The 23,861-nt window shown below is 45.5% G+C and overlaps 1 protein-coding gene across 1 annotated transcript in view; it reads left to right on the forward strand.

Moving 5' to 3' along the window:
- The window catches only part of ARHGAP25 (Rho GTPase activating protein 25), a gene marked incomplete at its 5' end in the record, with an annotated part of 44,126 nt that overhangs the window by 15,341 nt on the left and 4,924 nt on the right, over positions 1-23,861 (forward strand). Inside the window, 8 exons of the mRNA XM_084614987.1 lie at positions 1,408-1,607; positions 6,913-7,000; positions 8,409-8,528; positions 13,166-13,373; positions 19,259-19,391; positions 21,335-21,408; positions 22,693-22,814; positions 23,489-23,694. Coding sequence (XP_084471113.1) covers positions 1,408-1,607; positions 6,913-7,000; positions 8,409-8,528; positions 13,166-13,373; positions 19,259-19,391; positions 21,335-21,408; positions 22,693-22,814; positions 23,489-23,694 — 1,151 coding nt within the window. The remainder of the gene's footprint in view (positions 1-1,407; positions 1,608-6,912; positions 7,001-8,408; positions 8,529-13,165; positions 13,374-19,258; positions 19,392-21,334; positions 21,409-22,692; positions 22,815-23,488; positions 23,695-23,861) is intronic.

Raw genomic sequence — 23,861 nt, forward strand, 5'->3', positions numbered from 1 at the left:
CTGTTGCATAAAGGGCAAGAACATTCACGCCAACAGGAAATGACTTTTGAAATGTGACGGATGATTCAGCGGGCCTGAGTCCTAGGTCACTCACAGCAGCTTTACTTCGTTGACGTCAGTGGACTTATTCCCCATTTAGGCTGATGAGGTGAGAGGGGAATCACACCCAGAGAGTCAAACGGCTGCCACAAGCAGGGAACAGTAAAACAAACAGAGTTGCACTGTATATAGTCGGGATCGTCCATGCACATAACGACAATGCCATCTGACCTCCGATGCGGAGAGTGTGACGCACAGCTATTTAGGTGCCCGGATGACTGTCCCACAGATGAAAATAGAAGGAGCAGCTATACCTTTCCTCTTTAGGCAACGATCACCCTGGATTGGTATTCAACATTGCTGTAGCTCCTAGAGGGACCCATCAGGATCAGGGCCCTTTTGTGCCAGGAGCCTCTTTACCATGCAATAAAAGACAGCCCAGGCCCCAAAGAGTTTGCAATCTCATTGATCTTTCAGATACGTTCTGTGTTGTGTGAGCTGTTCAAAAGGCAGACGGCACCTTTCGAAGTATCACCCAGAATAAATAGTTTAAAACAGTGGCTCTCAACCTCTCCAGACGACTGTACCCCTTTCAGGAGTCTGATTTGTCTTGCGTACCCCCAAGTTTCACCTCACTTAAAAAGTACTTGCTTACAAAATCAGACCTACAAGTACAAAAACGTCACATCCACACTATTACTGAAAAAATGGCTGACTTTCTCATTTTTATCATATAATTATAAAATAAATCGATTGGAATATAAATATTATACTTACATTTGAGTGTATGGTATGTAGAGCGATATAAACAAGTCGTTGTCTGTGTGAAATTTTAGTTTGTATTGATGTCACTTGTGCTTTTATGTAGCCTGTTGTAAAAGTAGGCAAATATCAAGATGAGTTGATGTACCCCCTGGAAGACCTCTGTGTACCCCAGGGGTACGTGTACCCCTGGTTGAGAACCACTGCTTTAAAACAAATTTTGAAAATTCCCCCATCATGTCTGTGTCTTTTTTTTTTTTTGGACGGGTCTAAATGAAACAGTCCCATATAGAAACTAATCATTCTATTCTCTCATTTGTGAGACAGTCACTCCCACGCAGGAAAAAGGAAGCATATTTTGACAGATACTGCAGCCACTTCCTTTAAAAGCCTCTAGCCCGTTGGCTTTTCGCAGGCAGAGGGGACAGATAGCTGTTTCTGATTGCCTCAGGGCAGTCGATTTTAGGTTTTACTTAACTCTGTCGGAAGAGACCCACGATCCATGCTACAGTGGGCTTGCCCCTAATGGGACAGCCAATCTCTACCTGGGAGCTCCTCTGAATCCCATGTCGCTCTGTCACTATGTGTCTGTCTTCCTCTCTCCAGCTCGTTCCAGGAGCGTGATGACCGGTGATCCCATGGCGGCCTGCAACTGGACAGCCTCCCCCAACCTGCTGGAGCGGCCCCTGAAGATCGGCTGGCTCAAGAAGCAGCGCTCCATCGTCAAGAACTGGCAACAGCGGTACTTTGTACTGAGGGGCCAGCAGCTGTGTTACTACAAGGATGAGGAAGATGCCAAGCCCCAGGTACAGTGAGCCCACATTTTGTGTCCTTGGTCTAGGAAGGGTCCTGAAGGGAGCCATAGGGGAGATGTTTTTTTGGCAGGGAGGATGTAGCACAGAGGTGAGCCCTGAATATCCTGCCCCCTTCCCTACTGATATTACTATTTATTGTTACTTGTCTTTCCATAGCACTGAGGAGTCCCAGTCATGGAACAAGACCCCATTGTACTAGGTACTGTACGAACACAGAACAAAGAAGGGGTCCGTGCCCCAAGCTGCTTACAAGCTACGTATAAGAGTTTGGAGACGTATTAGTGGTGGATACACACAGACCAATGGTGGTGTCCAAGGAAACAATGAGACAGTATTGGTCAGTGTGACAGGCAGCGGTCTTAGCACACCGGGGTGCTAACCGCTCTCAAGTGTTTTCTAGGCATTGTGGCAAAGGCGAGTTTTAAGGAGGGTTTGGAAAGAGGCTATCGAGTTCGTTTTGCAGGCGTTTAAGGGAAGCTTATCCCAGGCGTGAGGGGCAGGATGCAAGAAAGCACAAAGCTGCTTGTTTGAAAGTGTAACAAGTAGATGATGGAAGTTGGCACGGTGGGCTGATCCGAGGTGGGAGTCGATATTTTGATAGTGGGCATGGGCCATGAAGGGCCTGGAAGTGAAGACAAGCAGCTTGTGTTTGAGGTGCTAAAGAAGAGGGAGGCAGCGATGGCTGACGTTGTCCAAGCGACAGACTAGGAGAATGATCTTTGCAGCAGCATTCTGAGTGGATAGGAGAGAGGCAAGATTGCATTTGTCAAGGCCAGCGAGAAGGACGGTGCAGTGACTGAGACGTGGCCTGATGAGAGCTTGAACGAGAGTCTTAGCGGGGTGGATGGATCGGAAAGGCCATGTCTTAGAGACGTGATGCGGGAAGAATTCACAGGATTTAGACATAGCTTGCAGGGGAGGTTCTAGCGAGAGGTCGGAGTTGAAGCTGATGCCCAGGTTATGGTCCTGAGTAACTGGTAGGATGGTGGTGTTGTTCACAGTGCTTGAGAAAGGAGATGGGGAAGATTAAGAACACAGATTTAGCCATGTTGCATTTGAGCTGACAGCTAGAGATCCGGGAGCAGAAAGTTTCTATAATGTCCGGCTCCAGGTCCTGCCTGCAGGTTGTTCAGCTCCAGGGGTTTAAGTTCAGGCCAAGCCCTGATGTAGAACTCTGCTCTCCCTGGCTAAGAATTGGGGAGTAGGGGCAGGGGCAGGACCTAAGTAGATGTGCAGTGAGGCAGAATGAATTCTGCAGCTTTGTAGGGAATATATGGGGCCCATTTACAGAGCTTCTAGAGCTACTGGCACCCTGGGGTGTCCACCACCGCCGCCGTGGGCCTGGTCACCCAAGAGGGTTGGAGGGAATAAGGTGGAGAAGAAAAGGGCAAGAAATAGAGAGTTTCCAAAAAATTCAGGGCAAAATGTAGTCTGAATTTTGCAGAACAGGGATGACCCTTTAGGAACGGGATCCCTTGTGATAACACCATGTAATCTGGTGTATTCCAAGGCCAGGATATTTGCTCTTCAGAAATATATTCTTTCGTAGATCTGACTTATACTGATTTCTGTGGGCCCCAGCTCCCGAAGGGTTTATTGCGATAGTCACAAAATAGGAGGGACGCTCAGAAGGCCTGTGTTTATGCCTTGCCACTTATCTAGCATCCCTTTCCACCTCCTCACCCCCCCGCCCCCGCCACATCATTTGCAACACAGCTGAACGCACAAGAAGTGTTAACGACAGCTAACACTTCAGACAACCTTTAAAAAGCCGTGGCCACGTTTGGACAGCTAACGATTCACTTGCATGGCCGCATGCGGGGGTGGGGAGATTTCCTGCTGGTCCATGTAGGCTCAGCTCCCTTGACTTCAAAGGTTTCATCTGCTACTGCTGGTGGTATAAAGGGGACCAGCTCCAGTGACTTAGATGGAATTTCACCCACAGCTGCAAGACCTTTCCTTTAAAGGAGCTGCCAGACTCTTCCAAGCTGGGTCTCTGAACCTGCTTAAATCCCCTCTGAATGACACAAAAATGGATCACAAACTCCTAGGGTAGTAAAGCAGGTACATGGCCCTGCCTTCTTCTGTAGCTCCATGTCTCCTTGGGGGAAGGAAGATTAATAATGTAGAGCAATGGTGCCCACACCTATTTCACAGGAGGGCCTAAGCACAATCTTGAGTGGGCCAAACAGATTTTAAATCTCATTAAAATATGAATAGTCACCTATATTGATTTATATTTTAAAGTTCAGCTTGTTTTGTGTGTATTTAGATCGGTTGTTTCTATGTACAGTACTGTCTATTTACACACTTGCGTAAACTAAACTGATGTAAACATGACAACAAAACGCTAATGAATTGGCCATTAGTGTAGTGTGTTGAAGCAGGCCACAGGTCTTATGAAATGCTATGATGGGCCATGTATGGCCTGCGGGTCATAGGTTGGCCCCATCCCCTCTCTGCATGGTACCCTGTCTTCTGTCCCAATGGATACACAAGGTGTTTTGATCAGTCAGCTTTTAACATCCAGACTTCCTTTAACTCAGCTGCTGTCTCCCAAACATAGGCATAATCCCTGGTTTAATATGTTACACATGCCAGTGATAATGGCTGATCCACAAACAAGTAGAGCTGGTAAAAAAAAACAACCAACAATTATTTTGTGGAGGAAATTTAAAAAAACAAACAAACAAAACATTTTTTTTTCCATTTTGGACAAAATGTCCTGCAATTTTTCTTGTTGTTTTTCAACTGACATTTTTTTAGTTTCTGAAAACCATTTTTCATTCAACTAAAAGCAAAGCATTTTAACCCAAAACTGATTTTTTCCCTGGGTTTTCCCCCCAAATCCAAAAAAAACCCAAAACCCACTCTGCCTTTTTTGTGGGAAATTTCAATGACAATTACATCAAAAACAAAAAATTGTGGAAAATGTAAAGCCATTTTTTTGGTTCAGATTCCTTTGATGACAAAATTCCTGTCAGCTCTAGATATGAGCCTGCTACTGCTTCTAGCTAGAACACTAAGACTGGCAGAGCTACCCAGGGGATGTAGAGATGCTACTCCCATTAATTTCAAAGGGAACTATGCATCCATATTTCCGCTGAGAACCTCAGCCTGCAGCAGTAGAAGTTCACTATTAATTATTATTATTGGTATTACCATAGCAACTTGGTTCATTCTTTTAGCACTGCCAAGATGCTGGGTGCAATCCCCACATGTGGCCTGAGCAAAGCGGGCTACATAAGCACGTAATTAGCTAAAGCCCTCTCTGTTTCCATCCATGGCACCGCCTCCTACTCTTGCCCTCTGCAGCCCTATTCTGAGGCATTGCTTGTGCTGAGTCATGCAGTTATGTCTGCCAGCCGGAGTCCACATCCCTTTTTAGGTTGGACATGTGATCTGTTGATGTGGAAGTAAAAGTCACAAGCCAGATGATCTTGGTGATACCGACTGATCTAACTGCTGTAGCCTTTATCGTAATGGATGGTTTGAGCATTGGCCTGCTAAACCCAGGGTTGTGAGTTCAATCCTTGAGGGGGCCATTTGGGATCTGGGGCAAAAATTGGGGATTGGTCCTGCTTTGAGCAGGGGGTTGGACTAGATGACCTCATGAGGTCCCTTCCAACCCTGATATTCTATGATTCTATGATTCTTTATGGAATGTAACCTGCTCAGTCAGTTGGAGCTGGTGCTTCCCTAAAATCCACAGTGAGAGAATCCAGGCTAAAGGAGATGTTCCTCAAACCGTTTCACCTTGTGCCCAGCCAAAGGGATATTCTTCTTAAATAACTGGCTCGATGGTGGTCCTGCTGAGAGGGATCTGGGAGATTACAGTGGATCACAAATTGAATGAGAGTCAACCATGTGGTGCAGTTGCCAAAAAAAAAAAAAAAAAAAGCGCTAATGTCAATCTGGGATATATTAACAGGAGTGTCGGAAGTAAGACCCAGAAGACAGGTTTCAGAGTAACAGCCGTGTTAGTCTGTATTCGCAAAAAGAAAAGGAGGACTTGTGGCACCTTAGAGACTAACCAATTTATTTGAGCATGAGCTTTCGTGAGCTACAGCTCACTTCATCAGATGCATACCGTGGAAACTGCAGCAGACTTTATATACACACAGAGATCATAAAACAATACCTCCTCCCACCCCACTGTCCTGCTGGTAATAGCTTATCTAAAGTGATCATCAAGTTGGGCCATTTCCAGCACAAATTGTAGGGAGCGTGGTCACTTTGGATGAGCTATTACCAGCAGGATAGTGAGTTTGTGTATGTGTTTTTTGGAGGGGGGTGAGGGGGTGAGAGAACCTGGATTTGTGCAGGAAATGGCTCACCTTGATTATCATGCATATTGTGTAGAGAATTGTCACTTTGGATGGGCTATTACCAGCAAGAGAGTGAGTTTGTGTGTGGGGGGTGGAGGGTGAGAAAACCTGGATTTGTGCTGGAAATGGCCCAACTTGATGATCACTTTAGATAAGCTATTACCAGCAGGACAGTGGGGTGGGAGGAGGTATTGTTTTATGATCTCTGTGTGTATATAAAGTCTGCTGCAGTTTCCACGGTATGCATCCGATGAAGTGAGCTGTAGCTCACGAAAGCTCATGCTCAAATAAATTGGTTAGTCTCTAAGGTGCCACAAGTACTCCTTTTCTTTTTGCGAAGACCCAGAAGGTAATTGTCATGCTCTCCTAGGCACTGGCGGAGTAGCGTGTCCATTTCTAGGCAACACGCTTTCAGAAAGATGTGGACAAATTGGGGAGAGTCCAGAGGACAGCAACAGAAATGATGACGGTTTAACCTGGCCTATGTGGAAAAGTTAAAAAAAACAGCCGGTTCAGTCTTGATAAATAAGACTAAAGAGGGGACCTGTTAACAGTCTTCAGATATGTTTAGAGCTGTTATAAAGAGGGTGGGGATCAATTGTTTTCCATGCAGGTAGGGCAAGAAGTAATGGACTTCATCTGAAATAAGGGAGGTTTAGGTTAGATACTAGGGAAAACTTTCTAACTGTAAGGGTAGTTAAGCTCTGGAACAGGCTTCTGAGGGAGGTTGTGGAATCCCCATCACTGAAGGTTTTTTAAGGACAGGTTGGACAAACACCTGTCAGGGATGGTCTAGGTTTACTTAGTCCTGCTACAGTGCAGGGGGATGGACCTGATGCCTTTTGGAGGTCTCTTCCAGCCCGATATTGCTATGATTTTATGAGTATTGTATCTATCACTACCAACGTGGACCAAACAGGACCATTTTTAAATGGCTGATTGAAGGCTACTGCTGTCTTCGTTTCTAGGGCTGCCTGTTTCTGCAGGGAAGCACTATCAAGGAGTCAGTCAGCAACCCAGAGGAAGCGGGGAAGTTTATATTTGAAATCATCCCAGGTGAGCATCATGACACGACACAGATCTCCTGTCTGCTTCTTGTCTCATAAGGCTAGACATCGCATGCTTATGGCTTACTATGGTGCCCCAGCTGTAGATCCACCAAGCATGGGGGAGACTCACTGGGAGAGCTGGTTGAAAATTTTTTGATGGAACGGTTTTCTGTGAGAAAATGCAGTTTTGTCGCCATCTAAATGTTTTCTGGGAACAATTGATTGTGGCAAAAATTTTGATTGGAAAAGTGTCAAAATGAATGATTTTGGCTTTCTCGTCTCATTTCAATGTCAAAACATGTCATAAGATAAGGTAAAAATGTTTCATTTCAATGTTCTCATTTCATTTGACTTCCTGTTGGCTTTTATATGGTCTATATAATAAGATTCCAGGATTGTCACTCTGTGTGCCTGACTCTGAAGCCTAGAACGTCTGTTGAGTCAGTGTGAAACGATGGAAACTACTACAAACATGGTCCAGAGATCTTTTTTGTTCAGAATATCCCCAGGTTCAACCATCACTGGGATTTGCAGTTTGCAACCTTCCAGTTTTTAAGATCTCAGCCATTTGATATTACAGATTACACCCATGTGATAGCATAGGCTTTTAGCTGCTAGCAGGCTAATATTATTTTCAATTTTATATTATATTATGGTTTGACATTATCGAAACAAAATGTTTCCAAATCAAAATTTTTCACAATTTCCATTTTGTGAGCAATTTCACAACTTTCAATTTGTTTCTGATTCAGAACAGAACATTTGAAATGTCAGGAAATTACGGAAATTCCATTTTCCAGCCAGCTGTACTCACTGGGAGATGAACTCCAGTGTCCTGACCAGTGCCTAATTTGGGTCTAATTAAAAATGACTAATTTCAACTGTGCGTGTGTTCTTCACTCACAGTCTTAAACTGATGAAAAAGTGCCACATTCCACTCCAGAGTTGGCTGCTTTTTACTGGTGGCTAAGGGATTCCTGTACAGTATACATAGGGCCTGATCCTCCTCTTATTTACACCAGGGTAAACCAGGAGTATCTCCTCTAAAGTCGCTGGTGTGATATTGTTGTGGTGGGAAGAGAGTCAGGCCCCAAATTTGTAAATCACTCTGGAAAATACTTTGGGAGAAAGTACCAGGTAAATGCACCAAGGAGAGTGTTGAGAGAAAACAGGATACCTCTTCATTCCACTGTGACGTTAATTTTCTATTAGTTCATTTCCTTGGTGGAAAGCTTCAGTGATGGAGAGATGGTGTAAACAACGCGTCTCCCTGAGACACCACCTCATTTTACAGCCAGATAGAGATGAATGGGATAATGGGTTTTTTTGGGCCCATAGCACTTAGCTAAGAAATCAATAAGGGCTCGTGTCTTTGTTCCACCCCCAACTCCCTTTACGAGTAATTATTTTTGCAGGGGTCTCGGGAGACCAGAATCGAACAGGACAAGACTCCTATGTACTGATGGCCAACTCCCAATCCGAGATGGATGAGTGGGTTAAGTCTATCCGAAGAGTGGTGGGATCTCCATCAGGAGGTAAAGGGGAGCTGAAATGGCTCTGGGGGTGGCTTTTCAGTAACATCTTATGCTTCTGTAGCATAGATTAGGGGTATGGAACAGCTGCCATATGAGGAGAGATTAATAAGATTGGGACTTTTCAGCTTGGAAAAGAGACGACTAAGGGGGGATATGATAGAGGTCTATAAATTCATGACTGGTGTGGAGAAAGTAAATAAGGGAATGTTTTTTACTCCTTCTCATAAACACAAGAACTAGGGGTCACCAATTGAAATTAATAGGTAGCAGGTTTAAAACAAACAAAAGGAAGTAGTTCTTTCACAAAGTGTGGAACTCCTTGCCAGAGGATGTTGTGAAGGCCAAGACTAACAGGGTTCAAAAAAGAACTAGATACATTCATGGAGGATAGATCCATCAGTAGCTATTAGCCAGGATGGGCAGGGATGGTGTCCCTAGCTTCTTTTTGCCAGAAGCTGGGAATGGGCAACAGGGGATGGATCACTTGGTGATGACCTGTTCTGTGCATTCCCTCTGGGGCACCTGACACTGGCAACTGTCAGAAGACAGGATACTGGGCTAGATGGACCTTTGGTCTGACCTAGTATGGCAATTCTTATATTTTTAACTTTCACCCAAGGAAATCAAAGTGTTTTACATATGCTAATTAAACCTTTCAACATAGCTGCCATGTAGGTAAATTGTTGTAATGGGAGTATGGAAGGGTTACATGTTATTTATCTTCATATTATTATTTATTTGTTCTGTGCAAGTGCTGAGGATCCCTACTCACAGATCAGGACCCCACTGTGCCAGGTGCTGTACAAACAGAGCAAAAGGTTGTCTCTGCCCCCAAAGAGCTTGCAATTTAAGTAGGGTGCTATGGACCTGATCCAGGTGTCCCATGGAAAGAGACTCCCATTGGCATCAGTGGGCATCCAGCCCTAGAGTAACTTCTAGCCGGGGCTCTCAGTGAGTCAGTGGAAGAGACAAGAATAGAACTCAAAAAAAAAGGAGGACTTGTGGCACCTTAGAGACTAACAAATTTATTTGAGCATAAGCTTTCGTGAGCTACAGCTCACTTCATCGGACGCATGCAGTGGAAAATACAGTGGGGAGATTTATGTACACAGAGAACATGAAACAATGGGTGTTACCATACACACCGTAACGAGAGTGATCAGGTGAGGTGAGCTATTACCAGCAGGAGAGCGGGGGTGGGGGTGGGGGAACCTTTTGTAGTGGTACTGATTCTCTTGCTCTAACTTCTCGACCACACTGCCTGTGTTCCATAGCCATCTGGCCCATTCTCGGCAGAATGTCGCAAGGTTTGTCTTCGTAACATGGGCATCCTGGTCATCTCCCCTCCCCCTGCTGGGTGCAGGAGGGCATTATAGCATCCGGTTCCCCACGGCCCAGCACCTTGTGCAGCTATTTATGCCCGTGCAAAGGGGGAAGTGGGGGAGACGAGCCAATTAGAAAGGTAGTGTTTTGTAAATTTGTCAGTGTTGTAGATACGCCCAGAGGCAAAGGGAGTATCAACCTCATCCACCTATCTTAAGGATTTCCAGGAATGCCCATCACTGTAGTATATGACCATTACAGTGCTTTATAATACTAACTATACATTTTAAAAAAAAAAGTAAATATTTTGCTCATGATCTTACGGCATTATTGACACTCTCCGCAAGTGACTTTGGAGCAGCCCCGGGGTAAAGCATACAACAGAGGAAACTTCTGTGGTGGGCTCAGATTCCTGGGCTGACGGGCTTTGCAATCAAGAATGATTCGTCTTCAGAATTAGTAGTGTTTCATACAGGAGTGAACTGAGTATCTATCAAGAGAGAGAGAGGCAGCATAGTCCAATGGACTGAGCACTGGACTAGAAATCCGGAGACATGGGTTGTGTTTCTGACTGACCTGGACAAATCTCTCCTCCTCTGTTTCCCTGTCCATCTTGTCTATTTAAGCCCTAAGCTCTTTGGGCAGGGACTGTCTCTCACTATGTGACTATACAGCACCTAGCAAAACAGAGCCCCGATCTCAGTTGGGGGCTTTCAGTGCTACGGCGATTCAAATAATAACTATACCCAGATGAAGACCTGATGTTAGTGGGTTGGCATTGATTAGAGCTTCTTTATTCCAGCCAAGCCGGTCACTCTGCTGTAGTTTAGGTTCATGTTTAACAGCCAGTTTTTCTATGTGCTCTAAAACCCACTCTGATAGTTTGGAAAGTTGCAGTACCATCAGTGGTTCAAAACTAGGGTCATTTGAGCAAGGATTTCTAAGATCAGCCCCCTAAAAAGTCACTTGATTGCAAATAAAGACTCCAGCCCTGACGCTCATTTACACCAAAGGAATTGCACTGGCAGGGTAAAGTGGCCTTCAAGCAAGTGTAAATGCAAGCCCCAGAGTGGTGTACAGGGGCCGCACGGTAAATGAGGATCCAGGCCTCTTTTCGGTGATGTTGACCCATACCATGTTATAAATTAACTCGGGGGTTAATGGATTCCCAAAGGGCAGGCTTGAGAATAGGACAGTCTATTTTGTACATCTGCATGCCTTAGGCTTGGGTTGCATCCCCCTTGAAAAATGCCCCCGGTGACTCACGCAGATAAGGCAGCTGTTTGTTAATTTGCTCCATGTTAAAAAGCAGAGAGGCTGCACTGAATGAAATGAAACCTTTCAACATGCCTCTGAGCCCCTTTACCAGCCTGACACCCAAGGAGCATCTCTGAGCTGGCTGACATGCTACCCGTGTGTCAGACGGAATGACGGATGTAGAGAGCCATGTTGGTAGAGGGTTGATTTTTATGATCCTCCAGGGTGATAACTGAATGGCAAATAATGAGTTACTAAGAAAAAGGAGCCATTTATACTTTTACTGAGTACAATGACAGGTTTATGTTCATTATTTAAAAGCAAAAGGGAGTCTTTTGTCAATGAAAAAAACACACCATAAGGCAGGTGCTGACAAGTCTTGCGGTTCCAGACAGGAGTATTTATGAGCATAATGCTGATCTGCAAGAGATACACAAGGATTATTTCAGCCTTCGGAACAGGAGGTGAACACATTGCGGGGCAAAATCTTGTAGGAGGCCGCGGGACCCTTTGCCATTAATATTCTGGAGCCACTTGGGTGTAGGGCGTCTCTGCTGTCATCATGCCTAAAGCCCCGAGGATGAAGAGCTGGGATGAGGGCTGCTGCATTCCAGCCTTAGGGATGGTTTTCTGCTGGGAGTTCAGGAGGAAAAAGCCTTTGCTCCGGAGGAAAGGTACTTGCCCCCTTTTTAAAAATACAGCTGACTGGCGGAGGACACATTAGGGATTAGGCTAGGGAAAGGCTCCCAGCCCAAAGCCAGCTGGCGCTGCATTACGAGGCTGTTTTTCCTTTGCCATCTTAGTTTTAAGACCTCTGTTTTACTAGTGATCTCTCGTCTCTGATTAAAAGAGGCAGTGAGGTCCAGCAGGGCACTGGAAACCAAGAATCCCTGAGCTCTAGCCTGGTTCTAACATTTGACTTGATGTTAACAGCTTGCTCGACATGGAAGGGCCCAGTTTTTAGAACTGCTGAGCCGTTGGCATCACCTGGAGTTAACTCATCGGCACCTCCATGGTGTGTGTCAGTGGCAGGGGGAATGAAGTGACATATCCCCAGCCCTCTTCATTTTTGCTGTTCTATTGGCATTTTTCATATTCATTCCTCATCTCCCCCAGCATGTTTCTTACATCCCCATCGTGGCTGTATTTCAGGCTCCTCATCTATAAAGCAGAGACACTATTACTTAATACCAGGGTGTTCGGAGGAGGGGTTAGTTAACAGTTGTTTGGCACTTAGAAGATGTAAAATATTAACACTATTTGCAGGAAAGGGTTTAACACAGGTTAATTTAATTAATCGGAAGATGTTTTATTTTCCGTCATTTCTTCAGTGGTTTCTATGAGTTACCCTCTTAGATTTTCTCCTGATGTCTCTGCCATCAAACACTCAGGAGGAATGTTTGTAGCAAAGTGTTTGCCACTGGATATTATAAGACAAAGATAAAGCAAACTTCCACATGGGCTACCTCAATCTCCATATCCCATGGCATGTTAACGGTACCAGCTGGTTGCTGTGCAGTGCTGAGGGAACTTATAAACGGAAACATGCATAAATGAATTGAAACCGTGGCCTCAAACCCTGAACTTTGGGGAAGTTCAGAGCCGACTTTTTCTGCTTATCTGAGGGCAGGGATTTCCTTTAAAGGAGTTTCAGTAGAAGTTTACAACAAGCAGGCAGACAGAGCATAAACTGAGTTACATATAAGCATCAAGACGACGTCTCCATTGCACCCTTTGGTATACTGCCTGAAGCATCTTGCAGTGGCCACTGATACTAGGCTAGATGGACCATAGTTCTGGTCTGGTCTAGCAGTTTCTAAGTTTTGATGACACGGTGGGCCAGATTCTCAGCTGATGTAAATCAGCATAGCTCCATGAAAGTCAGTGGACTTTGAGCTGGGGATCTGGCCCTGTATTGTCATCTAGCAACCAAACCTCTGTTCAGCTTTGAAAGTAGCTCCATACAATGACAGTATTACAAGGGACCAGAGATAAATCCCACCGCTGCCTCTGGGCCTACCTCTATCCTTTACTAACAATACCCTTCTTCTGTCTAGTGGTATTTGGCCAGCGCTTGGCTGAGACTGTGGCATATGAACAGAAATTTGGGCAGCACCTGGTTCCTATCCTGGTGGAGACATGTGCAGAGTTCATACGCGAGCACGGCATGAATGAGGAGGGCATCTTCCGACTGCCTGGCCAGGACAACCTGGTGAAGCAGCTGAGGGACGCATTTGACGCTGGGGAAAGGCCATCTTTTGACCGGTAATCTTTATGTTTCCTGATCCCACCCAGCTAAGACCTTCGGGGTGCAGTCTGTCTATCTACTGCTTTTGTTAACTGAAGGCTTCTGGAAGTCACTGGCCTGGTTGATCTCTGTGGAGAAGCAAACAAGACCCTTCCCATTTTGCAAGAAAGATCATGCCCCCAGTTAGAAAGGAGGGTTCAAAAAAGATGGGGGTCAACTGAAAGTCAAAGCCTGGGCTGTTAGAGCAGGGTTGGAGGGATAACTGGGCACACTGGTCAGACAACAATGCTTATTGTTTTGGAAAAGAATCCCAGAAAGCTACCAGCTTCCCATGTGGGGAAAGGTGCTGGACTGTCCGAAATTCAGGTCCCCTCTTTACCTACAGAACACGCTCAGCAAACAGCCGCAGTGCAGATCTTTCCCATAAACTCTGCCTCGACAACGTGCCCCAATCCTGCCCGGAGGAACCACCTCTAGGGCGGAGTTTAGTCCTCATGCCCCATTCAGCCCTTGGCCCATCTGCTGAAACCACCAGTTACTGGTGACTGTAATGGGCAACTTGGGTGATGCAGACAAATGGCCACTAATGAGGGGTTTGGCTGAGACCCACAAACTCACTCCACAAATATCCCCAAATAGTCAGGAGATGACAGGAACTTTCAGGCATGGCTGACCTTTCCTTTTAAATGTGGAAGGACAGGTTAGCGAAGGATTTCAAGGAGGTGTTACCTATCAGCAATCACACTTTGCTTAAAAAAGGAGACCCTCATGTAATACTTGATCAAATTTTGGTTGTTGAGCTTTTTATGGAGCGGGTTGGATCTTGTGTAGGGGCCTCTGATGTGCAGGGGGTCAGACTAGATAAGATGGTCCCTTCTGGCGTTAATCTCTATGGTTTTGTCATTTTTCAAACTGGGATTAACAGAAAATGCAGAGCCGAGGAACTGAATGTTGTAATGAGGAGGAACCATTTTAACCACTCATTTCCCACCTGTCAAGACACAGATAGGAAACAAGGCCCCAAAGGGAGGGACACAGGGAAGCTGCCTGTGCTAGGAGTTTAACATGATATGCCATCAACTTCTTCAGCATAAATGGCGTTTTCTCTCATCTGCCTTTGCCATCAGCCATGAAAGTCTGGGTGAGGTGGAAGTGAACTGGGGGTTGTCATTAGGCTCAGTGGAGAAGATTCTGGATGGGTCTTATTTCATTCATGCTAAATCTTTAAGGATCCTATCCCTCAGTTGCTTTTCCCACTGATTCTTTCCTGCTTTCAGGTATATCCCACCACTGGTTTTCCCTTTTCTATTGCATTGAACACAGGCTGCTTGTCCTCACTGTCAAGGCCCTTCAGAGTCAGCCCTATCCCTTCATAGCATCTTTCGTTCACGGTTGAGCTGTTGACCCTTGCCTCTGACTTGCACAGGATGTTAGCGTCCATTGGCGACTTGTGAAATTTTCTAACAAGCACCACGGTGCTTTCTCCCATGCTGCCCTACATGCTTGGGAGTTGCTCCCTGTACACATCCATTAAGCTGCCTCATTACCCATCTTCAGATCCCTTCTTAAAACTCTCTTCTGCCCTGATGCCTATAAAAAAAACTTAACAGTGGCTAGGCTGCTGGTGTGCAGAGACCATGCCCTATCATGTTGACCATTGTTTCCTTGTACTTCCCCACCTGTTGTCTCTTGTCTTATATTTAGATTGTCAGCTCCTGGGGGCACAGACTGTCCTTTCATTTTGTGTTGGTACGGCACCTAGGACAACATGGTCCTGGTCCGTGAGAAAGGCTCTGGGGCACTACACTACAGCAGTACAGAGAATAATAAGAATGAATGACAAGGTGTAACGTCTGGTCCTGCCTCAGCATGGGGGGCTGGACTAAATGACTTCTTAAGGTCCCTTCCAGTCCTGCATTTCTATGATTTACCTCATTTTGAAAAAAAGAGGATTTTTCATACCACTCTCTGTATCCCCACCAGCCTCCAAACCATGTTCTGTTTCCTAACAACACAAAGTTCACATTCAAGACACTCTACCAACCACTGCAATCACCAATAAAGGGCTTCATTCTATATCTCAGCTCCCCTCCCTCCAGGTATGTGCTATTGTAGAAGTTATTGTAATAGCATAAACTGCTACCTTCCTTCCCTCCCTCCCTGCACTCTATCACACAGGCCTTGCAAAAAGAAAGGGGTGGGTTAAGGTTTCTGGGGCTCTCTTTATAAAGCTTCCTGATTTGACTCATTAGTTCCTAATTGAACCCCTTCCCCTCAGTGAGCTATCCTGTCTCGTTATCCCTAACCCTTCTCACCTGCTTGGAGATGGGGTTAAGCCCTCTGTGATTGCTTTTGATGAAGGATCTTGGGGCTGGGTGCTATATACACAAGGGCCTGATTCTCCATGCCCTGAGCCTGGTGCAGTCACATAGGGCAGTGCAAAATGTTGCTGACTTGGAACGTGTGTGACAGGTGTAAGCACTCCCCTGAGGTGCAGGGCACTGGGGGATCAGACCTGGCTCAGGGATTCTGATCTAGGTCCACTCACAATACTGGAAACAAGGAGGCGCACGGTTCTGTGGGCGTAGATGAATCTGTCTCTCTCTCAGACATGGCAGTGCCCCTTTCTCCACAGGCACCAGCCAGATCTGGGCTTATTTACCTGACCTCTGCAGCATCGGCACCTTGTTTGAGTCCTGCTCACATCAATGGCAACTTTCCCACGAGGACCAGGATTTAGGCTGATCCTTTCAAAACTGACTGCCGATTTTGCGAAGCTCAGCTTTGAGATCCCCTGAACCTGATTTCGGAGGGGCTGCTCCTGATATCAAACAGTGTTGCCAGGGCTCAGTGCTTCTGAAAATCTAGCACGAGCTATTATAAACTGAGCATCCAAAAAGGGAGGTGCCCCCAAATTAGAGCCCACTTAAAGTTTTGATTAATTTCCCCAAGGTGCAGTGCTGAGAAGTAAACTACTGTTTTTAGCAGCCTAGCCCAACACTTTAACCACAAGACCACTGTTCCTCTGGGGTGTTTTTCTTTATATAGAAAGGAAAGTTCACATAAAGGCAGTTAGGTGCACCGCAGCCCTTACACTTAGAATAATCCCTGGGCCAAGCTGACATCTGAAAGTCACTGTGTCTGTTGTGTTTGAAACCTGGCCTCCCTGGGTCTTGCTTGTTGGAGCAGAACAGCTCTGAGCTTCTGAATCATAACCTGGCCTGTCTGTGGCAAATCCTCTTGTTACAACCTGTGCTGGGTTCGCAGGAAGGTAAAGCCTTTTTGCAGGACAACGCTTTGCAATGGGACATGAAAGAAAAAGGATTAGCCGTTGTTTTCTCAGTGCCCTGTAATGTTGGTTTTGTATCAGAGGCTTTGGGATAAACAGTGTGTGAGTCCCTAGGGGAATCATTGGATGGTGATAACACTTTGCACTTAAACTGAGAATTTCTAAGCTCTTTACAAACACTGTGAGTGATTTGGCTCCCACTGGACCAATGGGAAAACTCCGATTGACTTCAATGGCACGGGTCTTGGGCTTGTCTACACACAGAAGTCATACCGCTTGAGCTGCACTGGTGTCATTAGAATGGTATAACCTGCATAGTATGGACTCATTTATATCTGTATAAAGGTGCTTATACCAGGATAACTACTCCTGCATAGGCAAGGGAATTAGCAATACTGGCAGAAGGCACCTTTGTACTAGTACAACTGAATCCACCCGAGGGATTTCACCAGTATAACATTAATGGTAAAAAAAAAAAGCAACAACCCACACTAGTAGTTCTATAGGACAAAATCTGTGTCTAGACCAAACCCGAGTCTCACAGCAGTCCTGTGAAGAGCCCCAGTCCTGCAAATACTCACATGCGTGCTTAACTTTTAGCATGTGAGCCGTCCATTGGCTGATAGTGAAGCAGAGGGCTTTGCTTGTTAAAAAATATCATACCCCTGACCCACAGAGTTATGTCAGCAACAGCTCGAGGGTAGCTGCAGTTATACCCGCAAAAAAGCCCTTTCGCTTATTTTCTTTGGGGGACTGGTCTAAGCTCGAAAGCACACTTTAGCTGGTAGAGGTTCTGTTTGCACTGGGAGGGTTTGCTGGTACAGCTGTCCCAGGAATTCCTTTTTAGTGGAGACACGGCCTAAGCGTTGACAGGATGAGGCATTAGGTAGGTAGAGAGGCAAGACACAGAGTGGTTACGTGACTTGCCACAAGGGGTATGTCGACAGAACCATGGTAGCATGTCTTAGGGTCCAGGTCAACAGACTCAGGCTCGTGGGGCTAACTCAAAACCAGCCATGGTAGACTTTGTGGCTTGGACTGGCGCCCAGGCTCTGAAGGCTTAAAGCCCACCCTGCTCCCTAGACTTAAGAGCCCGAGCGTGTACGCTGCTATTTTTAACACCATTAGCGTAAGCCCAAGTGTGGTGTTTTTAACACCATTAGCGTAAGCCCTCTGAGACGCGCGGCTGCGGGCTGCTGCTTGCTGTGTAGACGCACCCACAGTGAGCCAGTGACAGCACCAAGAATGGCACCTGCTCTAAACCCCTGGTCTAGACGATGTTTGAGAAGGATGCGCTTCGCCACGAGTGGATTTGAAAAGAAGATCTAGAAACCTCAGTATAAAGCGCATGCGCACCCAATGCCATGTTTATAGGGCTGCGCTATCTGCAGCAATAGGAAATCAATCCTTCGGCCTGTATGTGGGTCAGGACTCAAGAGAAAACAGGTGTTACCATTTCTCAGCTTTGATCTAGAATCTGCAAAGGCATGTTGTCAAAATCTCAGGTCTTGGCGGTGATTAGATGACAGTTAGGCCACCTAGATCACTGATCAAAGCAAAAGGACTAAGGACTAGATTCTCCATAGACCGCTCTCCTCTGTTTTTAGCAGAGCAGTGCTCCCCTCCGCCTCCTCTTACTTTAATTCCTGGGACGGACTGGGGAAGACTGGCTCTTTTTATATAACGACGACAGCAACAACTTCAGTCTCCTTTCCAAGGTCTATTTTTTTTTTTTTTTTTTGGCACGGTCATCTTTGCCAGCACGGGACTGTGGCAAGGTGCTTTTTAGAGGAGCGTTGATGCCGAGCAGGCAGGTGAAACTCATGATATTTTGTTTTGATACGGTCTACAAAAATGGTGGCCTTTAAAGCATTTCTCAGTGAGTGAGTGGTCGGCTTTAAAGAAAAAAACCCAACAGCCTAAAAAATAGATGACCTGGTGGATACTTGCCAGCAGATTGTAACAGTTTAACAACTTCAAGGTAGGTCAAAACAGAGACCTATCTTGACAGTGTCCTTTTTGACAGAATATAAACTATATGGTATGCAAAGCTGCAAACATCTGTCCTCGCAGAACATGTTCAGTAATTGCCGTGAACCTTAAAAACCCAGACAAGCTTTGCCAACTCTGAATGGAAAAGGCCTGCCAAATATGTGAGTGCTAGAAAATATTTGCCTGTTAAGTAAATGCATAAAAACACCCATCACTCAAATGTAGGCTAGGAAAACACTACCCTGATTATGAATGCTGGGAAACCACCAACGCTATGGCCGAGCAGAACGATCTGCCAAGCATCCACTTCTCTTCCACTGTCTCCCTTAGTCCCGTCTCAAAGCAGTGGGTGCTGTCTGGGGTTCTCTGCCTGGTGTCCCCCACTGGTGGCCTGCTCCTACAATTTTAATTTGTCCCCACTCTTTAATTGTCCTCTTGTTCCTTTGCGGCCCCTCTCCTCTCCTGAGGGGGAAGCTATTGTTGCTCAAAATAGGCACCTTTCCTGAACGCTAAATTCACTCAACCAAGATGAACAAAACAGATGTATGGTTCCCTGGCCAACAGCGTCTGAGTCTCAGTTGAGTGTATCCTTTTATTCCAATCTCACCATTTATTCTACAGCGATACAGATGTACATACGGTGGCATCTTTGTTCAAACTCTACCTGAGGGAACTCCCAGAGCCGGTTGTACCCTGGTTGCAGTATGAGGACTTCCTCCTGTGTGGAATGCTTCTGAATGCCGATGAAATGAAGGTACCCATGACTGTGCATTTATTCCCCCCCACGCCTTAAAAAAGCACTTGTTGGAAATTGAAGTGCTTTACGAATCAAAAGCATCTACAATTCAATGCTTAAACACAATGGTGATGGATGTGCGAGGTAGATAGATTAGATAAAGGGAGGCGTATGGGAATAGATATATAGAAAAGAAGAGACACAATTTGGGGCAGGGACTGTCTACTACTCTGTGCAGTGCCTAGCACAATGGGGCCATATTTTTGGTTGGCCCTTAGAGTACTACCGCAGTAAATATAATTAACAACAACCCCGCTGGTGTAACTCGACCAAGTTTGGGGTTCACCGACGGCCATGGACTTACACGGGGGACAAATTTGGTGCTTAACAGTCTCAGAAAAGTAGCTGAGAAGATACACTAGCATCCTGGCCAGTATTGGTGCCCTAGGGAAAGATACTCTTTGCTTTCTCCCCTTCATCCCTTGACTCATCCACCCTGCAGGCCCCACCTTGGTATTGTCACTTCCAGCAGAAGAGTGTCTGTGTGCGCACTCAGTTGCATGTTCGAGGGGTTTGTGCGTGACTAACTGGGTTTTAAATCCAGAATGTGTCTTCATGTCTGAATTGCTGTTAAAATAAGTAAACTTAGCTCCCCAATCTGACCACATGGGCTTACCTATCTTAAGGTTTAGCTGTCAGGGGTGTGCGAATCCTGAAAGCTGCCCCGTCTCTCATATTTCCTTTTTTAGCTGAGTCCCTGCAGTAAATGATCAGTGCAAACAACTATCAGAGGAAGGAAGTGCAGCATCCTGCAGTGTCACTCTGAGTAGAGATGGTGGTCGGCGGGTGAGCACGAAAGGAGATGGGGCAAATGCAGAGGTTGAGAGAAGCAAAGAACAGATGGGAACCATGGTTTGGGGAAATATGAGTGAGTCATTGGGATCAGAACTTTCTTAGCAGCTGGCCCCGCAGCAAGAAGCTCATTCCAAGAACAGAGAAGAGTTACTGGGGGTGACATGTCAAACAGATGACTTCAGCCTTGCTCTCTCACAGAAGCCACACATCCAACCAACCAGCCATTGTGTGTTGCTACCTGTGGGGGACTGAGGGGAGATCTATATATATAGACGCTGAGAACCCATGGGTTTCTTTTAACATTCCAGTCACTCAGATAGAAACATAGGAATCGCCATACTGGATCAGACTAATCAGTGTTGTCCATCACACTAACGGGACTATGATAATGTGTGTGGTGTAAAACTTACCTTTAGAGATAGTCAGAAAAGATCAGGTTGACATTTCCTTTGACTTTTAATTTGTCAATGGAAGTTTTTAGTTCATTGGGGCAGAGCCTTTCTTTTTGTTCTGTGTTTGTACAGCAGCAAGCACAATGGGGTCCTGGTCCACGGCTGAGCCTCCTAGGTGCTACCACAATTTTGTTCCTGTCTTTTGAACCACTCTACACAAGAGTAAGGCACATCTGTTAATCAACAGAGTGTTCTCAAAGAGCTGCTGTGTTTCATCCCAGTGGTGGCTGCATTTCAGTGGTGGGTGCTTTCTGCAGGTAGTTTCACTTTGGGATCACCCACGCCATGTGATAAATAATTTGACACAATAAATGTAAGAAGAACATGCTAGGTCAGATTCTGAAAAGAGCTCAGCACATTTCAGAGTGGAGTGCTTCTGAAAATCTGGCCACTTATTTTGTGGCTTTAATGGGAGGTGAGATCTCTTGAAAATATGGCCCCGACTGATGATTCAGCCTCTTAGAAAATCTTGGCCGTGTCACGTATCAGGGCTTCTAAAGAAATAAACATGTGGATTTAGTTCCAAAGGCGAGCAAGAACTGAGTGGAGATACCACACCAGGATGTCGTTGGAGAAACTGGGCAAATTCACAGATCGTTTGGAATTCAGATAAGTTTATAAGCCTTTACAAAGCAATTTTTAAATTGTATTTAGGGTCATCAGGAGCTAGTGAAGCAGCTGTCCGTGCTTCCCCGAGTCAATTACAACCTCCTCAGTTATATCTGCAGGTATGTGCTCTTTCATCATGTACAAACAGCCCAACTTGCATCATGGTGCATCTGGGGATCTAGGCCTTAGTCTCCAAAGGTGAAACTGACACTTGTGCAGAGAGCAACCACTAGGCTGCCTTAGGCTCCACTCTGGTTCCCCTTAAAACTTCAGGCAACTAAGCTCTTTTGTGACCCCCTGCACAAGGCTGAATTTCTCTGTAACTGGACAGATGAGCTGAAGAGATTTGAACAAAATTGTCTACCAATAAATCCCAAACCATGCAAAACTCACCTGCTTTGGGTTTTTTCTTTTCATTTTTCTTTTCTTTTGCAGACTTGAAATTCAGCTCAGGTGCAAAAAGACAGGTTCTCACCAACCTCCTGGATCCAAATGTCCCAGGACACTGGGAGAGTCTGAAATCTGAACCTGAATCTGAATCAACACACTGCAAAGGCCTGAACCAAAATCTCAGATCTGGACACTCCCGAACTTTGGGTGGTTTGTTACCTGGGTCTAGATTTTCTGGCTTGAGCAGAGATTCACAAACCTTTTTGTGCTTTGAGTAAACATGAGCCAGTTTGTAGATTCTCATAAAAAACTACCTGACACATGGTTTCAATTAGTTTTAATGAGAAACCTGTTAAAAATTCAGGGGTTGTCACAAATTTTGCTTGGCCCAAAACTGAGAGGGAAACTCTGTGGGTTAAATCATGCCCTGGTGAATGGAGACATAATTTTATGCTGGATGCAGTAATTTGTGGGTGAAATTCTCTGGCCACTGTTATACAGGAAGTCAGAATAGATGCTCCACAGAACAGATGATCAAAATGCCCCCTTCTCACCTTAAAGCCTATGAATTTACTGACCTCAGTGAGCTCAATTTGGCCCTGTATGTGCGCTCCCATGTCTAGCACATTGAATCCACGAGAGTCAGAATCAAGGACAGTATTTAGCCAAACTCTTGCACAGTGAAACTGTTGAGTTTCGCCCCACCCCAGCCCTGCTTGCTGTCTCATTTTTCTTTGGCAACATCATTGAGGATCAAACCAATCTTTGTTTCTTTTTGTTTTGGGGGGGGATACAACTCTTTTTCTGCTTGACAGATTTGGCTTCTGCAGAGATGCCTAAAAGACAAAGTCTCAGTGTGCTCTGAAATAATAAGGGGCCTGTATCTATGTTTCTGTCCCTGCGGCCTGGAGCAAGCGCTGGCTGGATTATTAGGATTTTATAACACCTTTAACAGCTTTATCTTCAGACTGTTTGTTTTCCAATGTGGAATTTTTCCCCTTGGATTCCGGCAGGTTCCTACATGAAATACAGCTGAACTCCAGTGTCAACAAGATGAGTGTGGATAACCTGGCAACAGTGATTGGAGTGAATATCATCAGGCCGAAGATAGAGGACCCTGCAGTTATTATGAGAGGTACAATGGAATCCTGTAACACCATTGACTTAGGCAGTATTCAAGTGGTATACAGTATTAGGTGGTATTCAGGTGATCACTGTATCCAAAGGAGTAAAACAATGAACTTCCTAAGTCAGACACAGTATAGAAGCCAAAGCGCCATCTTGCCTGGACAGAAAACATTCTACCTGGTATCTCAGACCACGGCAGGTCAATCAGGCAACAAATGGCCCTACAATAATAATACCTAGCTCTTGTATTGTGCATTCCATCCATACAAGGGTGGGTAAGCAATGTTCTGGGCCTTAGAAAGGTGTGGAATTCTTTCGTACCTTTGCAACCACACAGGGAACTCCAGAAAATAGTCACTCAAGATGATCCAGACATTTTGACCTCTCCACTGAACTTTGTGGCCAAGGGGAAAATGCACCAGAACTAATAGGGAAATGCTTTGGGTGTATAAGATTTGCTCACTCCATAGAGCTAAGAAACGGTGACCACTGAACGTGAAGCTTAAGTCCCACGATTTTTACAGGGAAGAATTTCACACAAAACCCAAATTCCACTCTCTTTTTAATAATGTGCAGTGAATGCTAGGAAGGAAAGAATTTAGGGTTGAGTGCCTGATTTAAAATAATGGTATGTGTGAGTTCTCCCTGGGCGCTGTAGAACGTGGCTCTTTTCTATTGCAGGCACCCCCCAGATCCAGAGAGTGATGACTGTGATGATAAGTGACCATGCCAAGCTCTTCCCCATGTCCAAAGATGAGCCCCCTTCTCCACCCGCCACCCAAAGGAACGATTCTAAGAAGATCCAAGTGCCACGCAGTTCCGTGGGCTGGGATGCTGCAGAAGATCCACCAGCATCCAAGGCAAATACTGTAAACCAAGGCCCAAGGGTAAGACTCGATCCTGTGAGATAATAATAATTCCCAGCTCTTTTAGAGAACGTTTCAACCATGGGATCTCAAAGTGCTTTATGGAGGAGGTCAGTATTATTATCCCCATTGCACAGGTGGGGAAATTGGAGCACGGAGAGGTGAAGTGACTTGCCAATGGTCACCCA

Source organism: Lepidochelys olivacea (assembly GCF_965140295.1).
Source record: "Lepidochelys olivacea isolate rLepOli2 genome assembly, chromosome: 26".
Taxonomy (NCBI): Eukaryota; Metazoa; Chordata; order Testudines; family Cheloniidae; genus Lepidochelys; species Lepidochelys olivacea.